The sequence below is a fragment of the Panulirus ornatus genome, chromosome 18, assembly GCF_036320965.1.
Source record: "Panulirus ornatus isolate Po-2019 chromosome 18, ASM3632096v1, whole genome shotgun sequence".
Classification (NCBI taxonomy): domain Eukaryota; kingdom Metazoa; phylum Arthropoda; class Malacostraca; order Decapoda; family Palinuridae; genus Panulirus; species Panulirus ornatus.
Window position 1 is genome coordinate 32,551,728 of NC_092241.1, and position 27,628 is coordinate 32,579,355.

At 42.3% G+C, this 27,628-nt stretch overlaps 1 protein-coding gene across 8 annotated transcripts in view; it reads left to right on the forward strand.

Annotated features, from left to right (window-relative positions):
- The window catches only part of LOC139755024 (paired box protein Pax-5-like), a 227,479-nt gene extending 200,376 nt beyond the window's left edge, over positions 1-27,103 (forward strand). For 3 of the 8 annotated variants that reach the window (XM_071672956.1, XM_071672954.1, XM_071672958.1), the window contains 7 exons: positions 11,281-11,366; positions 12,470-12,576; positions 12,816-12,961; positions 13,199-13,306; positions 16,101-16,484; positions 24,086-24,190; positions 25,854-27,097. In XM_071672956.1, the coding sequence (XP_071529057.1) occupies positions 11,281-11,366; positions 12,470-12,576; positions 12,816-12,961; positions 13,199-13,306; positions 16,101-16,484; positions 24,086-24,190; positions 25,854-26,062 (1,145 nt within the window). In that variant the 3' untranslated portion in view covers positions 26,063-27,097. Of the gene's footprint in view, positions 1-11,280; positions 11,367-12,469; positions 12,577-12,815; positions 12,962-13,198; positions 13,307-16,100; positions 16,485-24,085; positions 24,201-25,853 lie in introns of all 8 variants that reach the window. The other 5 variants (XM_071672957.1, XM_071672961.1, XM_071672959.1 and 2 more) reach the window with 5 other exon arrangements.
- The last annotated feature ends 525 nt before the right edge of the window (positions 27,104-27,628 follow it).

A 27,628-nucleotide genomic window follows, 5' to 3' on the forward strand; every position in this document is an offset into this window, starting at 1 on the left:
CCAGTAGATTGTATGGAAAGTATGAATGAACCAGCACGTATCATATGAAACTAGACTCATTGCAAGGGTTCGCACACCCCTCCCATGCCACTAGAGTCGCGCAAGATTTGAGAGGTCAGAGTGAATTGATCCGCAGACCTAGCAAGTGTGATGCATTATCGACTTAGAATAGTGAAATTTATGGTTCCTGTAATTTCACTCATAACTGGATATCAAGTCTGATGTCTTATATGCTTATTCTACGCGCGTGGGTTATGACTGCAGCTTTTGCGCATCCAGTGGAAAAACCAGCATATTCATACGAAGAATTCCAGCATTTATCATCTTAAGTATTGAATATATTAAGCTACCTGTGCCCTGTATACGAAGAGTCACATAGAAGAAAGATACCGTCAATGATCGACTACTTTGTAAGAGCTCTTAGAACAGGATTAGATCCTTATTTCTAAAGTAATGTTCGATCAAGTGGGGATCAATTCACACAACTGACACCTCTTCGCTGCGATTGCCAACCTATCGCGCCTGGTGGACGGATAAAGAAAAAGAATTGACGTCCTCAACTCGTACATGGAGAGACTTCTAGAATAGGCAACGTCGCTGCCTCGAGAAACTTCCTTTGAAGCCCCTCTTTTTTTCCAGTGTTTACATCGTGCCGTGACTCTTTAGTGTGAAGTTTAAAACAACGTTGGGAACCTCAGCGGTTGGCATGAGTGACGACCGATTAACGAAACGACGTTTTCTCGCCAGTCTGGTGTTCTCAGTTTTTCCCTCTCCCTTAAGAACATTTAACGTCATCCTGGGAGAGATTTTATGCCTCATTTGTACACGTTAAAAAGGGTACTGGTTATTGAAGCCCATTTATTTAATCAGAATCTTTCTAAAATGAAATTAAGTTAAGTATTTTTAACGGCACTGGTAGATCCCTTATCAGTAGGGGGAATTTTCTAAAAGAAAACGGAGGCGAGGCAGGACCGGATTATTATATAGCCGGATGATCGTAATGAACATATAATTAATCGTATATCATCTGTACTGTTTTCTTATGTCTGATTACGATCTTCATATAATACTCATAAATATTCACTGCATAAGTAAAATAGAATCACTGAATACATTGTGTGATGTAGACGGCGCACTTACATTGCAGTGACTTGACATAAAGATTTGTTAACCCATTAACTTATGATCCCAGGCCTCTCTTAAATCTAGAAGCAGAGTCGTAAAAGCGCTAAAAAACTTCATCAGATTAATGAGATGGTGTACGAGCGTGTGTATTGATGACTCCCTTGCGTTTACCTGTTGTCTCGAATGCTAGCGAGAATTATCGTACCTCCAGGGCTGTGTAACAGTAGATTAGTGGCTGCTTGGATGAGTTGACGCGCTAATCGATCGTTAAGCATCTACGGCCCACTAACTCCTCCTCTTTATCAAAGTTACGTACTCGCTCGGGATCAAATCTGCTTCTATTGGTTTTTATTATTCTTTCTGGTTCCCCCAAGTTTTTGGCAACACCCACTGTTTTGAAGATACTTTCTTTTGTTTTGGATTTATACCGGCATTATTGTGTGATGTCTTTTTAAGGTTGATCATATTGTCTGGCTATTTTGTTTTTCTTTTATCTTGCTCTAAACCATTTCTTCATACTATTCAAAGAGCATCTGCTTTGTCTCATATCAAAATGCATTATGTAGACTATTTCAGGATCTCTTGTCAGGACACTAACTGCGCTAGAATTCTATTTACGGTAAACGTAACTTATCCATATCAGGCATAATGCGAGTTTCTTAAAGTCACTTTCATTCCGCAAAGTGTCAAAGTTTGAAATGGTTAAGTGAGAATGTTTACTCATGGAGGCCAAAAGAATGAATGACAAAATTTAACAACTTTGATATTGCACAAAGCAGTTCCACTGAGATACCAACCATATTTAGTCTCAGTGGTCCATTGCTCACTACTCATGTGACCAGACGCTGTATCTAGACTGTAAAGTCTGTCGGTTTGAAGACACAAATGGAAAATTGCCAGACACAGCGATCAGCCATTTACACAGTTGCCAAAAATTCGTCAGTATTTTTTGGCAAGATAGAAGTTGCAGGCTGCTGGGATAAAAGTTTTCCATGGAAATATTTCTTGTTCACCGAGAAAGCTATGCCGACAATATGGGAGGTATGAAGACCTAAAGATGCCATCCACCCTCCAGGGTTTGGTGACCGGGACTGGAAAGAAGAGTAATGGTCGTGAGGGAGGGGTGTAGTGGCCAGGTAAACAAAGAGTGGAGACAGTGACGGAAGCTATGGCAATCGAAGGGATGGGAGGGGCGTGAGGGAGTATGTAGTAGCCATATAGGTAGGTTAAAGTGGTTGTGAAGGGAAGGTGTAGTAGCCAGAGAGGGAATCAGAGATAGTGGTGCGGGACGGGGGTTTGTGACCAAGGAGTAGTTGAGGGTGTGGCAGGCCTCTGCAGGACCTAGCAGACATACGTAAGCCCGGAGGGTCTGAATCTGCTAGTCCTATACAGTGCTTAGTAGATATCGTTCATGTTCAGGAAAATTTCCTCCCTCCTCATCCCAAGAGCGAAGCAAGCCCTAACGCTCAGCGTAATTTCACAGAATCCTGGCCAAAAAGTTCTAACCTCATTCAGTTCAAACACACCGTCATACCTTATGTTTGACTATTTTCACGACTCGGATATGTTCCTCTGTCTTCACCTCAATCATTTTTTGCGCAGAACACCGGTCAGTATATATATATATATATATATATATATATATATATATATATATATATATATATATATATATATATATATAGGAGGACAAAAAGTAGAAAGGCATACTAATGCCATCGTCCGTCCCCGGCAACCGAGTGTGATATAGCGGTGTCCTTTCCCATCACCTTACATGCAAATTTAGGCGATGGTCTGGTGACTATTCTCGAGTGATGAGCAAAACTCTACCGTTCTACATCGCAATGAACTGATGCGATCGCCACCGTAAATATGTTTAGGTTAGTCGGATCTTGCGTTATGTACTGCCCATGACAGTGTTTGTTGTGATCAAGCGTGGAGCATAAGTGTCCCCTACGTTTAGCCCTCTCTGTGTTTTCCGTGTTAGTTATGTGTAGTTTACAGGGAACTGCCCTCTAGATCAGTTTTCTTAATGCAAGCCTTTTAACGCAAGGGTAAGGAATTTCTTTTGAATGTTGTAGAAATATTTTTTTTCTTATTTTGTATCCTCACTTATCATTTACTTACGGTAGATAAAGATTATGAAATATTTACTGCCAAGAGATCGATAAGTTTTTCAAGATATTTAGGATCAAAAGTGAAGAGAAGTTTTCTCACTTGTCATTGTCAAATGTCACCGAGCGATCTTTTCCGTACCGTTAGAATACATACGACAAGAAATATGATTATGTTTTGACGCCTTACTCACCAACAGCACTTTCATGTTATTACTCGTGATATCCCTTAATGTTAGTACAAAGACCCACTGTTGCTATCATACCATGGATCTCAGGAAAGGCTATCGTACCACTTCCACTACCAACACAGTAGCATGGAAAACGAAAACCTTGGCTACTAGCACTCCTACCATCGCTACCACACAAGCCAAGAAGAGACGCGGAGGAGAGGTTGGCTGGCTTGCTGCGGCCTGAGATATGGCAGCCATTAGGGAATGTGAGGGGAGCGTCGTACTCGGTGAATAGGGGATGGAGGTCCTGGTTGCCCTACCTGTCTGCTCAGTGCTAGAACTTTGATGGTGAGGAGGGTGTTTGCCCTCGCTGCTCACAGCCATACAATCTTAAATCTTGATGATTACTATCCTATGGTCATAAATGCTACTACGTGAGTAGATGTGCGGAATTTGATATTTAATCTGATCTTAGTAGTGGTCACCTGCACGCTAAATGGAGTGGAAGCTATCGACGTTAATTGTTGAGGAAAACACAGAGGTCTGTGGTTAGAGCAAACTGTGATGCGTCTAGGGAGTTCACTCTACGGAGAGCTTATGTTCCTTGTCTGGTTTTCGGAAGCAACACAACTTCGTTTTCTACTCTAGATCGCGGACTTTCACAGATAGGTAATTCTGTATGCTGTATTATTATTTGATATTGATGATCGTTTTTACTGATGCAGAAGGAGACGTTATCGCAAGAGGAGATATGAGAAAGATGAGCAGATTGGGATGGGTCATTACAGTGGGGGTATCTGTGGTGGTTTGGGTCTTAGGCTTGTGAACTGACTTTTGATATTAAGACCGTCAAGCTTCATCTATAGTCACTACCCGAAAATTCCTTGACACGTTCTTCATGCGTAAGAGATAATTCTAAGACCTCGTACTCGTTCGATGATGTATAGGCTAGCCCACGTGGTTGGAAGTAGTAGAGGGAAGATGTTAAGGTTAGTGGTTGTGGGAGAAAAAGATCCAAGGGTTTGACTGTAGATGAAAGAGTCGTGCGTGAGAAGTCATGAAGAGGTGAGCTCGAAGGGAAGCTGAGTGGGGGCAGGAAATGCATACGGAAAAAAAAACAAGACATTGGCTTTATCTCGGTCATCTCCATTTTGCGATCCTCGACGCATTACTTTCGTCACTTTAATAATTTCTCTTAGGAACCTTTTCAGTCGATTTTTTCCCTTTATCTTGTAATTGATCTTTACATCCCGTAGGATCAAATCAACCATCTGTAAGGGTGTACCATTATTCGCTCTGAACCTGCTTCTTGAAAGGTAAAAGAGGAACTGTTGAGGAAGACTATATCGATACTTGTGTTTCAGTTCGATTTCATATCTCACAAATGATTGCAAACGAACCTAGTATATGTATGCGCAATGTTCCTAACTGAAATCTTCTGCCTTAAGGTTTATCGGAACTCAAACTGTGGCCGAATGAATTCCGTGCTTTTATGCAACCAAATTCATATCCCTCCCTACCCTCAGCACTCGGCGCTGTCCTCACCGACGAAGTTATCATCAGTTCAGATGCTCTATATTACCAAGATGAGAAGAGTTTTCCTCTCTCTAGCATCAAGTATTTCGACAGCAATGGATGTCAGTCCTGTCCTGTCACTTACTTTCTTCTTCTCCATGCATGATCTTCCTTCGACCTCTGACCCCAGTCACACATAAGTCAACGATTCCATTCCACATATTTCAGCTCACTTTTTCTCCCCTCCTGAGTCCGATACTCGTACTTTTCCTCAGACTGAAAATATTTCTACCATTAATTCAGACCTCTGGAGTATCGCACAGTGGGGAAGCTGTAACCTGGTAAAAGTCATCGTTGTAAAAAGGCAATTTCTTCCCAAATCTCTCTTTTTGAGTCATATTGGTTTCCTACAAGTAAATTTCAAAACATTACAATTCAACTCTGTAGGTAACATAAACATTTTGGGCGGAACCATATCCTCTGCTCTATCCTGGAAACCACAGTTAATGAGCATCGCGAAATCTACTTCCCAAAAGCTGGGAGCGTTGTATAGGTGCCGTAAATATCATTCTTGCGAGCGGATATTCTAAATTCACAAAGGCTGGATCCACTACATCGTGGAGCACTGCCCGCATATATGGGTGTGGCTCTTATTTTCATCTCTCTCCTAGCCAGGGGTTGAGTCAAAATGTCTCCACCTTAGTAATCCTTCCCAATAGTCTACAGGTATTTCGCCCATGTATCCTATCAACTAAGACCTGGACCTGCAGCACACGACTTTGTGCATCGTGCCTCTAGATTCTGTGTGCAGACCAGCCACATAAGTCTTTCCCTTCTCCTATAACTCCTCCATCTTTTAAAGGGTTGGGTGTACAAACAACTGAAGAACTGAGATTAACCAACGCTACAGAGGCCCCCACTTCATACTCGTTCTCCTTACCTTTCATTCTAGCTAGCTATGACTGTGGCAGGCTTTTGTCTGTGTCGTTTCGGCCACAGTGATAAAGATGAATAATGCTACGTTGTCTTTCGACACTGCCTCACTATTCTAAGGCAATTCAAGCTCAATGACCTCCGAGATGAACTCAGTACTTGGTTGAGGTTGACAGAAGCTGATAGCCTTTTCCTCAGTGGGAATTTTCTGAGTAGCTCTCCGACTCTGATTGCAACCGGGATTCCACCTACTCTTATGAGCAACCAAAGTCGATCAGGTTTATGAGAATACATCAGACGTAAAAAAGAAAGAAAATGATCGACCATGATTTAATGATATAGAAATAAAGTTAACTTCAGAAAATTCACAAATTGCTATTGTCTCTCCGAAGTTACTGTCACCAGCGAAATACTCTAGAAAAAAATCATTTAGAATACAAAGTTCATATCCAGAAAACCTGATGTGTGGAAGGGCTCCCGGTATCAGAAGAGAGAATCAAGCAATACAACTATTAAAAAGGAAAGAAATTGAGTAAATGATAACGGAAGAAAGACGGGAAAATTGTCCAGACTAACGGAGACCACAGCAGACAGTCGTCTGGCAGCTCAACTGTGACTGTCCTGAGAGGCTGTATGTAGCCATCGAGGCGGCGCCTCTCCAGCTGGGTATGTGTGTGTTTATATGTATGTGTGTATCTGTCTATTTGTACGTGTTTGTGTGTCTGTTTGGTTGTGTATCATATCCATACATGAGCGTAATCACCAACTAGTCGAGAATCCCCTTTTAGACGATACATGCATAAACGTTATATCTGATCTGCTTTTCACAGCACTCCTCCCACACACCATTCCTAAACGCAACACTTCCATTTATACACTGTCTTACCTCTCACGCCACAACCTTTTCAACGCCTTACCCGCCTCCCACCCCGCATCACCAGCAATGATATTCCTCATCCCCTTCCTAATCAACTTCCATTCCACAACACCATCCCCTCCCTCTCACTTGCCTCTCAGTTTCGTCACACACCCACGTCTTTGTGAACCATTTCCTCTGCTTTACTGTCTTATCTTTACCACAGAGAAGAAAGATTATGACCTCAGGACACTGTTACTTTCCTCAGTCGGATGACTTCGTCGTGGACAATCAGATCTCCTGTTATCTGTCCTTCCCATGTGCGCTCTTCAAAATTTTTTTCTGGTCACTTACCGTCTCTTTTTCACAAACTGCCCTTCAACATCACCTCCCTTCCTTACACCACCTTCCCTTCCATATCCTTATTTCCATACTACTACTCCTTTCACATATCCAGATAAGTACAATATCTCCTTCCCCACCCTCAGTTTAATATCGCCTCCTACACGCTACATCCCTTTTTACACAACTCTGTCCTCCACATTAACTTCCTTGTTTGTCCTCTTCTTCAACGTCACCGAAGTCCCTTCTCTGACTGACTCTCCTCTCTTTCCTTTTATGTTATCCATCTGTCATATCAGGTGTATTTAGCGAGAAGCAGTCAATAAGTTGATTGCTGCACCTTTAAAATTCCAGTTATAAAGGTCGCAAGGATATTGGTTCTTGGGAGCAAAGAGCCGATCAAGAATCGAGGGAAGAGGAAAGAGGGAGTCATTTTTTGACAAAGGATAAGCTAAACAACAACGTGTGAAAAAGGACACATGAGATAGGGTCCTTGGTATAAGATATGGCAAAGTGCCGTGCTCAAGGACCCTAATGATGGTCAGAAAAAAGAATTACGGAAAACCATAGTTTAAGAAGCGACAGACAAGAAAACTGAGGAAGGAGTTGAAAGAAAGTATATCGCCAAGGCCTTAATTACCAGAAGAAGGAGACGTCCTTCGCAATGAAGAAAGACGACCTGGGAAGTGAAGTCCTTAGCACCCGGGCTGGCGACTTTGCTGATGAAGAGAAGAACTCGGCCGTTGACTGTCCTCATGTGGCGCTGGTGGCGTTAATGTTGATGCTCGTTTAGGTGCCATCAACTGCTGTAATTGTTATTGCTCTGCGGCAAATGGATACACACCAAATAATTGGAACATTCCTGTTACTACAATCGTTGATCTTACTTTTGCTCGGCCTTTGTAAGAGTATAACTGAAGTTAATTCTTTTTATGCTATTGGTCTTCTGCCTGAAAGCGAGAAGAAACGATGGCTGGGCTAGAGGGGATGGGATACAACGTCGGTAACGGGAGAGGTTTTGATGGTTGGGTAATGGAAAGCTTAGCAGCTGGAAGTGCGCAATGGGAGGGTTACGACCTCTTCACCGCCGTGTACATTGTCTTTCCTATATATCTAGTCGTTCTTCTTCCTTTATCTTCCCCTTCATCCGTTCTGTAAGTTGCCTAGAGTGTTGGTGTTCAGCATCCCCATGCGACCTCCTGAGCCGAGATCCCGCCTCCTTCCATTTTGATACCTTTTGGACTCTTCTCTCTACTGCTGTTAGAGATTGTCCCAGAAATCCCTCCCCCTCGCTTCCATGGTTCATATTTCCTTTATTCCTCTCTCATTTGAAAACTGCGTCGCACTATGAATTATTTTCTTTTTACTTAGGAAGAAGCATACAGAGGAAGTGAAGAGGAGTGAAAGTCACACACACACACACACACACACACACACACACACACACACACACACACAAACACACGTATATATAGTTAGCATGGCATTGCACCGCCGATCTTTGTGTCATCTACAGCTCTGGACACAAAGTTAATCAGCCTTACATCATTATCGTTAACATAATTCATGAAGAGTATAGGACCAAATACGGATCCCTTGGGGACTCCACTAGTAACGGGTGACCACGGTGATGATTCCCCATTCATTACGACTCTCTGCCTCCTATCACGTAACCAGGCTTCCACCCAATTTTCTATGCAACCAGTAATCCCCGAGGCCCGGACTTTGTGCGTCAGTTGAACGAGGGGGACTTTGTTGCATGCTCTCTGGAAGTCCAAAAAACATCCTATCTATCGCTTTTATTCTTGTTGTAAACACAGAATAATGTATGATAAGGTGGTTTATGAGGCATGATCTGCGTTTTCTAAAACCATGCTGTGTATTGTTGGTCAGGCTGTGTTGTTCCAGATAGGCTACGATTTTATCTCTTAGTAATTGACGTAAGAGGTCACAGGGTAAATCTGGACTGTACGAGACATTTCTTTACCGATGCTGTTGATGCATGTAATAGACTCCCACAAAATGTGGTTCAAAGGAACTCTAAATATCTTCAGAATTAGGCTTGATCATCACTTGTCACTCTCTGGTATTGAATAATTAACTCACGTCAGTCATCGTAACGCAATGGTATATCATCCAATCTTCTCAACCATTGATTTCTCCCTAGCCATGTTGCGGTATCATACTTCCATTCATTAAACCCTGGCACCTGCTCTGAGAGAGTAATTGAGAATTATTGAATCATTCTTCAACAGTAGGAATAATAGAGGCATCGTAAGTCGAGAGGTTGGAACTCAAATTTATCCTTAGTATTGCCTATATAAGAAAAAGTGAACGGATGCATGTCGTTGGTGATGGGATGAATGACATATTCATGTTCATTCTAACTCATGACTTTCCTATAAACATTTCCTTCAAGCTTATTAATCCTCCAAGGTATTTCCTCTACCCGATTTCCTGCCGGCGTGTGCCGGAGGGAGTGAGGGGAGAGCCTTTGCTTTGCTAACCTTCTCTTCTGCTGCCTACAAGGGAGCTTTTTTTTATCGTTACGGCCAGACCACCTCGCTTTGATCTTGGGTTTGTGTGATCTTTGTATCTCTGTAACTTTCTCCCAGTTTTCCTTCCTATGCTCTCTCTCTCTCTCTCTCTCTCTCTCTCTCTCTCTCTCTCTCTCTCTCTCTCTCTCTCTCTCTCTCTCTCTCTCATAAACCCCATCCTTTTCTCTTTTTCCTCCAGTTCTTTATTTTTCATTTCCCACTTCTTTTACTTTTTTCCCTTCTTCTAAAACAGTTCATGTATCCACCTCCTTCTTTCCCTTTCCGACAGTGCACCATACCATGTATCTCGTATCTTCTCTTCCTTTATTCTACCTCCTATATACCCATCACTGTCTTTCGTTCCTCTTTCATTCTTCATACTACTACTTATCTCCTTCCCCTAATACTCTTTCTTCTCATTTAAACTACTCTCTTTCCTATCCTTTCCATGTTCTATTATATCTCGTTTTCATCACTTCCCGTCTGCACGCGCCACTTAAAAACATTTCTCTCTTTTCCTTTCAACACACAACTCTTTCATGGTCTCTTTCCCTCTACCAACCCCTTCCCTCCTCTCTCTCTCTGACTACTTCGTTCCTTTCCTTTCCACCCTTCCCCTGCAGCACCAGCCTTGTGCAGTTGGGGGTTAAAGACGAGCCAGTCCAGAGGGAGTTGGGGAATGTCAAATAGCCATTCTGTATTATCTAATGCTCTGTATTTTCTGTCATGTTTTGTGGTCGACCCCCGGGAGAATATTTTGACATTTACCAACCACCCTTTGTTGCTAACCTTTCCCTCCAGTTGCTGGATGTCTGAGATTTTGCTGGCGATTTTGTTAATACCACGTATTCACAGTTGAGACTGCTCAGGTGGGCTGTCAACGAGTCTTCTCATATTAGTGATTTTCAGTTGAGGTTGTCAGGGTGGATGGGTCTGTGGCGGCTCTTGATGCTACATATGTGTTTCATTGCTAGGGTGCTGAGGTGGGTGTGTGGTATTTCTGGTCATGCCAGTCAACAAGAGGGAGGAGTTTCGCCCGTTGTGTGTTTTTATTGTGAGATACTCTGGGTAGTTCCCCATATTTTTGGTTTCCTTTGGTTGACGGCGATGTAATGTGCTGTAACTTGCCTTACGAGAGCGCAGAGAGAGAGAGAGGAGAGAGAGAGAGAGAGAGAGAGAGAGAGAGAGAGAGAGAGAGAGAGAGAGAGAGAGAGAGAGTATGAGAAATATGCCTGTCGTTCATTAGTTATTTAACAAATGACAGGTTAATCTTTGAAGAAATATTTGACACTTAATTTCGAAATTGCTTTAGCCTACCTCCCCCTCCAGTGCAACTTGCATTCTATGCATCCTTCCACTGTTACTGTTCTCAGAATCTATTACACACCCAATCATACGTTCTAATAGTTTAAGTCTGTCGCCCAGTTATAACACCATCATTTTCGTCCAAGTATATTGCCCATTCACGACACCCCCTCTCGCCTCTGGGTCTATTGCACGGCAACAGCATCGTCTCTGTTTTCCAAGTCTTCTTCCTTCGAATTCTTTTCCCTCGCAGTCTATTTCTCGACCTTAACATCATTTCTCTTCTCTACGCCCGTAGTCTCGTTCAATATCGTCCCTGTCACAATGTCGCACTTGACTAACCTACTACTACCCAGTCATGGCACAGCTTCTGCTTCCAGACGAACACCGAGACGTGCCCAGCCAGCAGGAGGATGACCTTAAACGCCCCAGAACTCAGTACAACACCGACCCCCTCTATACTAATGTGAGTAAACCAACATTATTATTATCAATATTATTATTATTATTATTATTATTATTATTATTATTATTATTATTATTATTATTATTATTATTATCATTATTATTATATTATTTTATTATTATCATTGTTATCATTATTATTATTATTATTATTATTATTATTATTATTATTATTATTATTATCCCTGGGGATAGGGGAGAAAGAATACTTCCCACGTATTCCCTGCGTGTCGTAGAAGGCGACTAAAAGGGGAGGGAGCGGGTGGCTGGAAATCCTCCCCTCTCGTTTTTTTTTTTTTTTAATTTTCCAAAGGAAGGAACAGAGAGGGGGGCCAGGTGAGGATATTCCCTCTAAGGCCCAGTCCTCTGTTGATAACGCTACCTCGCTAATGCGGGAAATGGCGAATAGTACGAAAAGATTATTATTATTATTACTATTATGACAGGGGAGATCCTGTACAGGTGTTGTAATGTTCAAGTATTTCTAACAGTGAAGGTGTAAGAGAATCCAATACAGTGATGATGGAGGATCCCCTACGGTGATGGTGATGATTAAAGGAACCCATACAATAATGGTGGTGGCCGAAGGGTCCCACTGAGAGAGGGTGGTGGAAGATCCCGTACTGTGATGGTGGAAAACGAGTCCATATGGTGGTGGTGGGAGAGGATCCTAGAGTTGCGGTGGTGACGGAGGTGTTACGTGTGATTGCTAGCAGTCCCCATGTGGATGAGGCAAAAAGACAAGACGGCTACATTGTCCAAAGGGAGTGAAACCTGATATCCACTGAAATGGTGGTTCACCGCGTAGCCGTCACTGACTGTTCCGATACACAGACCAATGTTACCCGTAATACTTCCTCTGTAATTGACGTAATCAATGACCAATGAGATTCTTCTAAAATGTGCCTGAATAATTAACGAAAAGGAATGGGTCCTTAAAGTTAATTACTTATTTTGTAGTCGGAGAAATGAATTTTGATAAGATCCAATCATATGCCTTTCATGAACTTATAGCTTGATGCTATTCCTCTACTTGGAATATCTTTGCTTGTTTCCTGTGGTGAATTTTGTTCAAGAAATCAGTAACCCCCTTGTCCTCCGCAGATGCTGTGGTCGAAGCAATGGTCGACGCTGAAGACCGAGGACGAGGCTAAGGCTTTCTTACCTGAACTTGGAGGAGGAGTCCCCAGCGGCGCCATGTCTCCGTATAGGTAAGGGTCGACCCGTAAAGGAACTTCCTCAGAAGATCCTTCTCGTACTGTATCTTTCCGTCAGGAAAATTCGTTCAGTCTTATCCACGTCTTCCATCTTTTCATTGCTTACTTCCCTTCCAAAATGATTACAGTATTGAGTTTGGAAAGAAAGCCATTGTGTGTGTGTGTGTGTGTGTGTGTGTGGTGTGTGTGCGTGCATTGCATTAGATAGCATCAGCCATTTCTTTCCCCCTTAGCTGTATCCAGTCATTCGTGGATCACCCAACGAGCTACCCCTCAGTGTCAGCCGCCTCCATCCCCACGGACGCCTTGTATGAGACCATGTCCGTGACACAGTCCAACAACAACCACGTCTACTCGCCTCCTCTTCCTACCTCCTTGGGTAAGCCGATTATTACGTCTCCTTCAGTGGTTTGCATTCTTACAAGGCTTGTTCGTTCTGGTTCTCTAGTTCGTGGTGATGGGTATGATGGCCTGTAGCTCCAGAGAGTCCAGGGTAGGTATCCCTTTTTTTTTAGGAAAAAGAGAACAATGTGAAAATACAAAACAAAACATGACTTCTTGTGAAGGTAGTAAGTCAGAGGTCTAAGCGTCTCCACTTGTGGTTGGCCTCCTACAGGTAGCACAGGTGGACTGACGCCCCTCACACCCATCACCATGCAAGACGTCAAGCCAGTCCTAGCGGCAGCATCAGTCCTTGACACCACCGCCTCTCAGTACCAGCAAGGTAAGGCCGTCACACACGTGCCATTGCCGCTACTGACATTACCTCGCTGTCACCATCACCACCACCATCATCATGGCTTTACTTGGGTTCTCGGGCAAACAGGTTTTAACCCACTAGGCAGACTAATGTGTCGTGATCATCATGCATCCGTCTCTTCATCCTCAACCATGTCTGCTGCACAAGAACCACCAATGAAAAAGAAACTAATGAGAAAGAAATATGGAAAAAAGTTTCTAGTTAATACAGCAAGTGATGTATGTAGCTCAGAACGTTTTGAGGATCTGTATAGTGTGGTTTCGTATCCTGCCGACACAGTTATTTCCTCCACGTATGTATATATTTTTTTTTATCTGAGCTCATATATTTCTGCCACTGTGCTGGAGAATTATGTTCAGGAATGAGACTTAGTGTCAGGTGGGGGCATCAAATCTTAAGAATTTCAGGCCCACTGATTGTTCATCAGAGCTGTTATGTAAGCTGTATGTTTCTTAGGGTGCTGTCATGCTGGTTATATTTGACTTTGTGGTTTTCTAGCGTTTCTTGAAGAAGTTAGTTTGGTTTATGCGATATCAGCCGATGATTTAAAGAATGGAGTGTTCACTCAGCTGTCACATATATGTTGTGGGGTCAGAGCGTTACTCTTAAACCAAGAATGATACCCGTGTTATCTTCCTTACGCTGCGAACTGGTATTTAAAACACATCACAATCTTCATTCGCTCCTTTTACTTCTCTCTCTCTCTCTCTCTCTCTCTCTCTCTCTCTCTCTCTCTCTCTCTCTCTCTCTCTCTCTCTCTCTCTCTCTCTCTCTCTCTCTCTCTCTCTCTCTCTCTCTCTCTCTCTCTCTCTCTCTCTCTCTCTCTCTCAAAGCCGGAAGGGCTCTGCACAAGCCCTGTCCTCACAGCCAAATGTAGTTATTGTAGATTCTTTAAGCCTTATCTTGATACAGGTTGTAAAATGCCTGCGGTTGATTAGTCATCCAATCCAACAACATTGATGGCATAATAGAGAAAGGTATATACCGGTGATTCATTCATGCAGCGAACAGAACTGTGTCAGGAATTAGTGAATTCCAACTTCCTAGTCATTTTCATGTACTTCAGTTGTCATCAGTTCCCATCCAAGCGTAGCCTAAAATCACCTCATCTTCGTCATCAGTAACAATTCTACTGTCAGCATCCAACTTATGCCGATTAATTCCTTGCTAATTTAATTCATCCAACGATCCATCCACCACATACCCTATCCCCATAATTCATCCACCGCATACCCTATCCACATACCCTATCCACACGATCGATCCACCACATACCCTATCCTCACGATTCATCCACCACATACCCTATTCTCACGATCCAGCCACCACATACCCTATCCTCACGATCCATCCACCACATACCCTATCCTCACGATTCATCCACCGCATACCCTATCCTCACGATTCATCCACCACATACCCTATTCTCACGATCCATCCACCACATACCCTATCCTCACGATCCATCCACTGCATACCCTATCCTCACGATCCATCCACCACGTACCTTATCCACACGATCCATCCACCACATACCCTATCCACACGATCCATCCACCACATACCCTATCCTCATGATCCAGCCACCACATACCCTATTCTCACGATCCATCCAACACATACCCTATCCTCACGATGCATTTATCGGTAGCCTTATTGACAATGACCATCCATCATCCACATCCTACACTAACAACCGTGGAATCATCTGTTCTACAAATCATCGCATTATCATGCTCACCAGACGCACATTAACCACATGAACACCCATGGAAACCAATGTGTTTCTCACTGTCAAACGTCTGTTGACTACCCAGCGACAAGAGGTGTTTGGAGATTGTCAGCCCCTGACTCACAGAGGCGACCCACCAGGTTGTTATAACCTTGGTGTGAGCTGCTTCCTTCCTGTCGCATGCAATGCCTCTTTGTCCATCAGCATGTGCATGTATGATGATAAATGGTTATTGGCAATCATGATCTAGCCTTCGTGATCCAACATGGCTTCTACTAACAAACAAGTGCATGTTTTTTCTTTCAGTATTTTGTTTTTTTATATTTGACTTATCCATGAAGTTTGCAGGAATATGTTCACGTTAAAATCAATTTATTTTCTTTTCCTTTTTTGCCATAGCACTAGAGCATGTATGTGTGCATTTAGCATCTGCCCTTTCCACATGTAGATCTAAGAAAGAGGAAAGTTTCCATTTGGTATGATACATAATGAATCGTACTTGAGTACCAAGGCGTTAGTAGCTGAGCAGTGGCGGTGACAGTGACCCACAGGTGGATAAGCTTCACCAGCTTGGCTCCTCCCTTACACCTTGGGTCATGGCCAGGTTATCATATTTTCACTGTTGCCACACTCAGCCTCCACTTCATCACTTATCAAGGCCACTAAAGGGGCACATCCTCCAGCCACTTTTGAAATGCTGTAGCACTTTTCACCCGTTCTGCTTAGACGGAATTGACACCATAATTGACCAAAGTCCACCTTCTAATCCTTGAGTTAAGGTACTGTTTGGCTCTCCTTAACAGAGCAAAAAGCCACCTCGTTCACTAAATGTTTTGAATAGGCCAGAGTTTGCACATACCTTATGGTAAGATTCCTTTTACAGTTACTACTCGGGAAGCTTTAGATATAAGGACAACCTCAGGGACTCCTGGTTTATCTGTGTGCTGTGACGTGAGTAGCTAGTGTGTAAGGATAGCTATAGTGTGTGTGGCTGTGAGTGATGGTCAGTTGTCGTTTGCATGTCAGGAGGCACCGTGTACACGCCCCTCAACACCCCCCAGCCTACTTCCAACGGCGGCTGCAGCAGGAACATGACAGCCACCTACCCGGAGCAAACGCCCTCGTCGCCTGCCAACTGCACCAGCGAGAGCGTGACGCCCCTTGACAATTTAGTGGCGGCACCTTGCTCGTCACCCCTCAAGGCTGACACCCCCTGCACCACCGCCCTCACGGTCCTACAACCCACCTCAAACAATCACGATGCTGGTCACTATGCGCATGTATCCACTCATGCTCATGCACCTACGCATTTGCACTCATCAACGCATGCCCATGTACCCATGCACGCCCAAGTAGCAGCCACACCTGATCCAACCTACACTGCCTTCCCACCCATCACTCACTACTCAGGTATGTTGTCCCTCCGCAACCACATACTCCATTGCTTGTCAGCACCTATTCCCTTCCTGTGTCTTGGTATTCACAGCACTCCTAGCATGCTACGTGTTATATAAGTGGTTTGGTAGTCTACTGTACCTTTCACAATATATATATATATATATATATATATATATATATATATATATATATATATATATATATAGGAATCATGCAGAGGTGTCTGTTTCCACTCAGTCGGTTACCATATACCTGTATCGATCATTTGCTACTCAAGAAATACCTCTTGTCTCGGTGTAGTCAAAAGTATTGATTGCTCCATTTCTTATGATTAAGTACATCATTAGTCGTATCACCACATAAGCCTACTATATATTCTTAGAATTCAAGGGCTGACTCCTTCGATATTGTCTGATATATATCATTCTCGTATAGTCTTGGATAGCAATACATCTCTTAATATCATTAGTCATAACATTTTTCTATCAAATATTGAAAGATACTGGTATTCACGAGACATATGTCAAGTAGGCAAAAAGTTTTCTGTGAGTGTAGAAACAATACATTTCTCTTTGCAACGTTTTCTCATGTGTCAAGGACACTAGCTATGGACTAATTTAGGCATGTCCATGAATAAACTCCCTTCATGATTCGCCACAAATTTGCGTTCAGTTTCTGATATGACATCTTTCTTGATGTTCCTAAGCAAATGATATATCCCAATCCTAAAGCTAGTTTCCTTTGCCACATGTAGAACAGAATATATGATTAACATCGTTGGACTTATTCTATGCAGACACACAAACATCAGCATGACAGACAAACGATGACATACCATCTAGCAGTGTTAACCAGAGAAATGACGGAGGATACGAAATGAAAAACATATTCGTCTACCCACATAGAATTGGGTACATTACCAGGGTATTACTCAATATATTCAGCAGCAGTGGCCAGCAATGGCCCTCTTCTCGCTCATACTCTCTTCACAGAGACATTGGAAATTTCATATGCTGAATCATATATGCAAATACTTTTCCCTCTTTATGCCTAAGAGGATAAACAACTTCTTAAATCACCCTACTCTACCAAGGAGAGCCCAATTATTATACAACAACCACGAAAACGATGTGTGAACCAAATGTGAGAACATCTGGATCGCAGATATTCATCAAATAGTAATCCTCCATATTTACTTTGCACTGGAACATATCACCCAATCACCATAGAGATGAAATACAGTAACATATTTTCTCAGTGTATCACCCAGTCACCATAGAGATGAAATTCAGTATCATATCTTCTCAGTGTATTTTTCGCTGGTACTCTACCTAGGGTGTCACTGTTTTGTATGACTAAGTCGCTGTCTTATCATATTTCTATATACCCGTTACTTTGTCCACATATGCTCATTTAAAATGTGTAAACTTAGATTTTATCATGAGACATTCTTTATCTGCACCTCGTTACCCTCGATTTTCCTGCTGTGAGCGCAACGCACTAGTGGTGCATTTTGGCGAGATTTCGTAAGTACTCGTAAGTAAGTAAGTAAGTAAGTAAGTAAGTAAGTACTCTGTCGTAAAAGAGAACAAAATTGAAGGAACAAACTATTGAACATTATATATAGAAAGAAATCCAGTGTTAACATTTACGTACATTAATAAGCAAAAAACAAGAAAATCGAGAGTGGATCCTTTAAAGTAGAAGATGAATATGGCTAAATAGCAAGATGATGATTGATTGAACACTGTTAAATCGATGTATTTATATGAATCTTTTTACAACAAATGACCCAAGGATGATTTACCCTCTAAGGCAATATGGTTTAGTTATGTAGAGGCTGTACTTCGTATCTGGCCAACGAGTGAAGTTTACAAATATTTCACCCTTTGTTCAACAATTTACTATAATCCACCAAATCAACTGTGTATTTTTTATATGTGGAAGGCTCCAGTCACGGACAAAAGTCCACATCAAGGCCGGGCCTTAATTGAAATATAGAAAGAATTTCGAAACGGAAAAAGAAAAGACAGGTGAAAGTATTTATGGATTTTGGAGAAAGTGAAAAACTTGTCTTTTGAAATAAGCCAGGTCGTAGCTACTGGGAAAGACATGAGAAGGTACAGAGTTCCCAAACCTCGACGTGTAGAGTAAGAAGCAATTATCAAAACGTCTCACCCTTGAGTTGCCGATGGCGACACAATAATCATGTGAAGCTGCAGCTTGCCGAGTATTGCGTGGTCTAGCTAGTGGTGTGGGCACACAAGCAGCCATCTCACGGGAGCAAGAATCAAAGTAATACCTATAGAAGAGCGAAAGCGAACCAACATTGCGGCGTAGGGCAAGGGGATCAATTTTGGAAGTTAACCTAGAGCAGTTTAAATGTCGGATTGCTATCGACTCAACTCTGTCAAGTAAGGATGCAGAACAAGAACTAAATGTGAGAGCAGTACTCCATACAAGGACGAATCAATCCCTTGCATAAACGAATCAAATGTTCAGAAGTAGTTTTGCAGTCTAAATAGGACACCCAGTATCTTAGAGGCAGACTTAGATATTCCCGTAAAGTGGGGTTTCCAAGAAAGAGTGGATGTTACAGTGATATCAAGTTTGTTCACTTAGTCAAGAGGTGAATTACAGAACCGTCAAAGGAGAGACGAGAGTTGAGTTTTCGAAAGAGAGATGGGTAGAAATTGGATCTTGGAGGCATTAAACTTAACAAGATTTTGTGTACCCTGCTGAAATATCCTGTCCAAGTCTGAGTTTACTGAGGAAGCTGTGTCAAGACGAGATGCAGGTCGAGTGAGAGAAGAGGGAGCAGAACTGAAGGATGTGGATGAATGCAGTGTTGAGTCGTCAGCGTATGAGTGGATTGGATTATTTCTGGAGAGAAAATCTTGAAAAAAAAAAGAAACAGTGTAGCTGACAGGACAGAACCTTGAAGGACACCACTGTTGATGGAGAAAAGGGGAAGGCGGATCTATCAACAACCACAGAGACAGATCAGCCGGAGAGATGCAAAGTGAGGGAGGGAAGACAAAACAGGGGAGCGTAGAGATGAGACCTCGATGCCACACCCTGTCAAAAGCCTTGGATATGTCAAGGACAACTACACATGACTCCCCAAAATCCTTCAAGGACGATGACCCGACGTTAGTAAGATAGGAAAGAATATCCCCAGTGGATCTCGCCCTACGGAAGCCATATTGGTGATCAGAGAGAAGACTGTGATTTTCGAGGTGTCTAAGGATACGGGTGCTGAGGAGGGATTTAAAGACTTTGGAAATGGTAGATTTTAAAGCAGTAGGACGATAGTTAGAGGGGTCAGAATAGTCACCCTTCTTAGGGATAGGATGTATCAATGCATGCTAACAAAGAGAAGGAAAAGTTTTGGTTTGTAAACAGAAACGGAACAGACGAGCAAGGACAGGTGCAAGGTCAGAGGCACACTCTTTCAGTACACGGGGATGATGCCATCGTGACTACAAGCCTTGCATGTGTCCAGAGAAAGAAGCACTTTTCAGACATTCAGAAAGGAGATTACGGGAAGATGCATACAATTTGTAAGAGGAGAATCAGGGGGTGAAGTAATGCTAGAATCATCTAAGGTGGAGTTAGATGAGAATCTGGAACCAAAGAGAGTTTCTTTGTCTACGGGAAAGACAACTATAGTACCGTCAGAACGGAAAAGTGAAGGAAGGGTAGAGCGACATAAGTTGTTAGAAATGCTGTTAGCTGAAGACCAGAAAGACCCATCAGTGGACGACGAGGAGGGGTTATCGCACTTCCTTTGAATAAAGGAACGCTTTGCCTCACGGATAACATGCTTGCAGTTAGTGATGGAAGCTGAAGGGGAGTCATAGGAAGGAAAGTCTTTCCAAGCCCGATGTGCCTGATCCCTTGCCTTAATGGCCTCAGAACAGCGACGATTGAACCATGGATTGGATGAAGAGGTTTTCTTGGAGGAAGAGGGGATAGATGCTTTTATTCCCGCAAAAATAACCTCTCCTGTGCCTTTGGCGGAGACAGAAGCATCACCACATAAGAGACAGTGATTTACCCAAGAAAGGTCAGAAAAGAAGTTACGGAAGCCATTCCAGTCAATTTTGTTGAGGTGCCAGTATTAACGCTTAGAAGGGGCTGCTGAAGGGGAAGGTGCCGTTAGAATGATGCATTTATGAGATTGTGATCAGATGAACAGATCAGGGGCGAGATTGTGTGTTTATAACGGGATAGACCAGAGGTGAAAAAGAAGTTCAGAATATTATGAGAGTGATCGCAGCGGTCAGGAATATGGGTAGGGTGGGAGATGATGTGCTCTAGATAGTTGAGAATGGAGAACGTGAGGGCTTCAATCCCTCCACCATCCGTATGGAGGCATTCAACCATTCCCTTTGGTGAACGTTGAAATCTCCAAGGCAGAGGATCTCGGCTTGCGGGTGAGAGGATGCCACAGTCTCATGGCAGGAGTTTAGATAGTCGAAGAAGGGTATAAAATTTGTAGAATTAGGAGAGCAATAGGCAAAATAAAGGAAAAGTGTGGTAATAGGGAGAAATTCTTTGAGCCACATACGTAACTTCAAAGTTTAGGGACTCGAGGCTCCTGAATCATGCAACAGGCACGTTGATGGAATAATACAACCACCCACTTTGCACCGGAATCGTGAGTGGAAGATATAATTAGATATGAAAAAGAGCCTAGTGAGATCATTAAAGAACTGTATCTCAGAGAAGTATGATCTTCGGAGAGCTACTAGAGAGAGGGCGGTCAACTGAGGAGAGGTTATTAGAGAGACCAGGAATGTTGGTATGGTGAATAGAAAAAGAGAAAGGTCTTACAGAGAGGGAGAGGTCATGGGAGGAGCCGTTACGACATACTGCCAGAGACCTCCCTCTCATTGGCAGTGAAGTCGGGGAGAAACCGGGAGATTCTTAGCACCCCATGATGCCGGGGACTAAGGGCCATAGATTTGACGGATGTAATAAACGTATGAGTGTACAGGAATTGGCAAGAGAAAAAGAAAAACATGGTAGGACTAGCCCGGTAGTCCCGTTTTGATGAGATTAGAAAATTATGATATATTAGCATTCCTAGATTACTTGATCCATATGGAGGGTAATATGTTAAAGTTCGGCATTTCCAGAAAGACCTTCTAATGCTTGTTCTTATATGCATTATTACTCTGCACAACATGATAGTTAAACAATCAACTTCCTGACGAAGGTTATTATGTATATGCAGTCCAGAATTCATGGATGATGAGTTAAAGGTCCAAGTTAATATAGTGTAGATCTATCATTCATAAATTTCTTAATTTGGCAACGAAATGACTTTATAAAGTTAATCCCAAGCCTTTTCATTATATCAATAATCTTTTAGTTTTGCCATTTACTGATAATTCTACTTTAGTTTCCCACCTACTCATAGCCTTAATTGTGAATGTAGCCTTGGCCAATATCAGTGCTATTATCCTTAGACTATTATCGTCACGGTCAGGAACGATACACTGTCTTGGGTCCAACAGACCCGGTAAGGAAATATATATATATATATATATATATATATATATATATATATATATATATATATATATATATATATATATTTTTTTTTTTTTTTTTTTTTTATACTTTGTCGCTGTCTCCCGCGTTTGCGAGGTAGCAAGGAAACAGACGAAAGAAATGGCCCAACCCCCCCCCCCCCCCATACACATGTACATACACACGTCCAGACACGCAAATATACATACCTACACAGCTTTCCATGGTTTACCCCAGACGCTTCACATGCCTTGCTTCAATCCACTGACAGCACGTCAACCCCTGTATACCACATGACTCCAATTCACTCTATTTCTTGCCCTCCTTTCACCCTCCTGCATGTTCAGGCCCCGATCACACAAAATCTTTTTCACTCCATCTTTCCACCTCCAATTTGGTCTCCCTCTTCTCCTCGTTCCCTCCACCTCCGACACATATATCCTCTTGGTCAATCTCTCCTCACTCATTCTCTCCATGTGCCCAAACCATTTCAAAACACCCTCTTCTGCTCTCTCGACCACGCTCTTTTTATTTCCACACATCTCTCTTACCCTTACGTTACTTACTCGATCAAACCACCTCACACCACACATTGTCCTCAAACATCTCATTTCCAGCACATCCATCCTCCTGCGCACATCTCTATCCATAGCCCACGCCTCGCAACCATACAGCATTGTTGGAACCACTATTCCCTCAAACATACCCATTTTTGCTTTCCGAGATAATGTTCTCGACTTCCACACATTTTTCAAGGCTCCCAAAATTTTCGCCCCCTCCCCCACCCTATGATCCACTTCCGCTTCCATGGTTCCATCCGCTGACAGATCCACTCCCAGATATCTAAAACACTTCACTTCCTCCAGTTTTTCTCCATTCAAACTCACCTCCCAATTGACTTGACCCTCACCCCTACTGTACCTAATAACCTTGCTCTTATTCACATTTACTCTCAACTTTCTTCTTCCACACACTTTACCAAACTCAGTCACCAGCTTCTGCAGTTTCTCACATGAATCAGCCACCAGCGCTGTATCATCAGCGAACAACAATTGACTCACTTCCCAAGCTCTCTCATCCCCAACAGACTTCATACTTGCCCCTCTTTCCAGGACTCTTGCATTTACCTCCTTTACAACCCCATCCATAAACAAATTAAACAACCATGGAGACATCACACACCCCTGCCGCAAACCTACATTCACTGAGAACCAATCACTTTCCTCTCTTCCTACACGTACACATGCCTTACATCCTCGATAAAAACTTTTCACTGCTTCTAACAACTTGCCTCCCACACCATATATTCTTAATACCTTCCACAGAGCATCTCTATCAACTCTATCATATGCCTTCTCCAGATCCATAAATGCTACATACAAATCCATTTGCTTTTCTAAGTATTTCTCACATACATTCTTCAAAGCAAACACCTGATCCACACATCCTCTACCACTTCTGAAACCGCACTGCTCTTCCCCAATCTGATGCTCTGTACATCAAAATTATTCTGATTGCGAAATCTTGAAAAAGAAATGTACAGGAAGTTTACGCTTTAAAGGTTAAAGTTGGTTATTGTCATAAAGCAGAAGACTGAAATTTGTATGAAAAGTTATCATTCTTATTAGCATGACGGAAAAACTTTTATTCCAAGGACTTAACATTAGAGATATCCCTTCTCCAGACCACGGCTTCCACCTGACACACGGAGGGCCTCCCTGCATTACTATGATCTGTAGGCCTTTTATCATTTGTAGGTTATTTGTTCCCTACACTATCGCTGTTTATGGGTCTAACGGACCCAGACACTATTGATTCAGTTTGACTGAAAAAGGTTTTCTTTAGTGTCGTCTATCAAAACCAAAGAAACACTTCAGGTTCAATCTTTAATTTACATTGGAAATTACTAATACTGTACCCACCTCAAATTTGTCACTTGATCTACAATACTATTTCATTAATTTGTCTTTTAGCAGCACTGCAACCTCCCATATACATAAGGCACAATCCCTGCCACTTGCCTTTGATAAGACAGTCTCTTCATCCACAGTAATTCTAGTGCTTTCTTACAGGTACGGCCAGCATAGCGTCGATGACAGACTACACGTACTCCTCGCCGTACACCCAGTACCCGTCCACGTACCCAGCCTATGGCTATGGCACCGGAGGCCTCCTCAGTAAGTAACTGTGAGTATTGGTGTAAGTTATTCTTTGGTTCCTTGTGTTTCCGTTATCATTCCCAGATTACTTTTTTAGTTGTTCAGTCTTAGTTTTGTCTCATGTCCTCTCCTCACCCCAAAGGCAGACTGTTTTCATCCAAAATACTTTACTTATTAAATGTCTTTCAAATTTTGTTTTCACAACACTCAAAAATGTATGCCAAGAATTGAAACTATAATCATTGATAGACATCGCCACCTTCCGTATATTTTTGAAGCAAGACTTCATAAAAGTGCCATAGTTTCCACATTCATGTTCTAGCCATTCTCATTGTTTAATTGTGAAAAGCTATGTGAACTTATCATAAGCACAGTCGTTTCTAAATTTGCGGAAGCAGGATTACATGCAAGTCTACTCCTATACTTTGGCAGTGGATTGCATTGCAACTCATGGACTGGGAAGAACCAAGCGACAGCAGCACTTTAGCAAATAGTTGGTGAACCATATTATGTTTAGGTGTAAATGTTTCCTCTTGTAGGAAGAAATGAATTGCCCCAACGATGTATCGCGAATCATTTCTTGCTTTTCATTAACGGTTAATAGAAAAGCTTAGATATTCTTATAGCATCGTTGTTTCGTCAGCTATATTTCTATATTTTGCTCCTGCTATATCTCTCTCTTTTTCTTTTTTCAATACTGTCCTTTCCCGGTTCTCTTGTTAATTTGCTACAATACCTATTGCACAGCCAAAGTTAAAACAGTCACCGCCTTGTCTTTTACGGCGTCGATATCCCAACCCCACTCTACCCCTACCGTTTTATATATATATATATATATATATATATATATATATATATATATATATATATATATATATATATATAAAAGAATACCATAAGTGTGACTTATTTCAAATATTTCCAATTAAGATATCTGATATCTGATCCAAAAGAAGGAACAGAGAAGGGGGCCAAGTGAGGATATTCTCTCTAAGGCTCAGTCTTCTGTTCTTAACGCTACCTCGCTAACGCGAGAAATGGCGAATATATATATATATATATATATATATATATATATATATATATATATATATATATATATATATATATATATATGTATATATCCTAGCCTGAACCAGGTACTCGTTTTATCGACCAGCCCCTAGTGGTGGATGAGCAGCTGGTTTGACTGTGGACCGACTGCCGTAACCAGGATTCGAGCCTATGCATTCGATCCTGGACGGCCCGTGAATGAGTCACGGTCAGGAACGCTAAGTGCTACACCATGGGAGTCCAGTAGGTTTCGATCACAAGTATATCCCTTTACCATATTCTTTATAGACATTCAGAAGGTATAATCTATGCATCAGCTTGGTAAGATAGCATTAGAATTGGTTGGAGATATAGCCCTAAATGCTTTCGTCATCTCATCTGCAACTGAGGCACTTGGTGCTCTTCTGTATGCGGGAAGATGTAAATCTACAAGATGGGAATTTCTTCAGAATTGCCTAATGACTCTATAGACAGTTTTCTTAGTGGATAATGAATACTTATTGGGAGTTTCAGCTGGGACGAGATGGATGGACTGAGCAGAAATGTTATCTATCCTTCTGCATCATGTAGTACATATGTCGTTGCCTTAGCTGACCCAGTGTCCTGAAGACAGGTCGTCTCTCCACAGATATGGGTAACTACAGCAGCTACGGTGACGGTGGGAACAGCAGCAGCGGCGAGAGCAACAGAAGCAGCCACGCAAGTAGCGGCAACGGTAGCAGCATCAACAGCACCAGTAGTAACAGCAGCAACCTTAATAACAATGCGGCTCGCCTGAGGATGCTGCAGTCCTCCCTTGGCTCCGCAGCGTGCATGAGAAAGGACCTGGGAACGTAGCGTTGTGCTTCCACCTCGCGGTAGTTTCGGCTGGTACGGAGATGCCTGATTTATCAAGACAGCTGTGATACAATGGGCCTTGTTACTACACCTCCTGTGCAGAGTCTGTCCAGCACCCCGTCTGAATGAGGAGCAAGAAGGTACAGTAGTTAGTTAGGAGGGAAAAAAAGGAACAGAGAAGAACAAGGAGCCGAGGACATACTTGGAAGTCTCCATAACCGCCGGCCGGGGAGACTACAAGTTTTAGCCGAGTGTGTGTTAAGCAGCACGGACCGATCTCTGGCTAGGATACCAAAGAACTTACACTTTAGTCATGAGTTTACTTGAGCTGGGGACCCATCGGACTCCTCCTTCTTAAGGCACACATTCAGGAAAGAACCTCATAAAACTCAGTCAAATACTCTTATCTGTAGCACCTCATGGCCTTCCTGGTGTGCCTGAAAGAAGCAAGCAAGGGATGAGGACACACATACACACACACACACACACACATCTACTCACTCTAGGTACGGGAAGCCATCTTCCTGTCGCAGGATAACTGGCCCCTCCCCAGCGCTTGGAACTTCCTCACTCGGGTCTCAATTTTCATTGGGACTTCTCACTGTCCAGGTCTAGATTTACTGATTCATGTTTTTGACTCATCAAAAACTTTCTAAATCCCTTTAAGTCTATTTTTTCAATAAAATTCTACGTAAAAAGGTGATTTGATTACCTCATAGATTTAAACAAAGATGTAAAGTTATATGTATATGTATGTATACAGTGTACACACTCGGTCCCATTATCAGAAGTTACGAAAAAGAAAATGATAAAGCTGATGATTTCCCCTCTCTGATAATTACTTGATCTGAGTTCCTACCTCTTGTGTCTGTAACTACAAGGAATTGTAAGGAGTGATTTATCAAATATAAATGGATAAAACAGACACAGTGAAAACTTTGAATAAGAAGAAAGGTTTATGTGTAACCCAAATAATTGTATGTTACATTTCACCACTTGTAGTGATAGGAATATCTCACTTCGGTATTGGCAAGCACTATCTGCTTGCAATGATAACATTTCTTGAGAAGTCATTTAAAACACTTTACAATAGTCCGATGGAGCTCACCTGAACTCCAATAAAGACCAATGTTAAATAAGTACTGTATATAAATTGTAATAATCCTTCTGTGTACAGCAACTCTCATTTACGTGTATCATGTACTGTTCTACACAATTTTGGGTCTGGACAGACCCTCCCTTGTGAATGTATTTATGGGGAACCTCAAAGAAGAGTACAACAGTATGATTGACATTTTCTTGGATGTTATTCTCTTGGACGTTACTCAGTGACCACATTCCGCCGTTTCACACTCGAATCAGCCACCAGAGCTGTATCACCGGCGAACGACAACTGACTCGCTTCCCAGGCCCTCTCATCCCCAGCAGACTGCATTACTCACCCCTCTCTCCAAAACTCTTGCATTTACCTCCCTAAACGTGAATAAGAGCAAGGTTATTAGGTTCAGTAGGGTTAAGCGACAAGTTTACTGGGATGTAAGTGTGTATGGAGAAAAATTAGAGGAA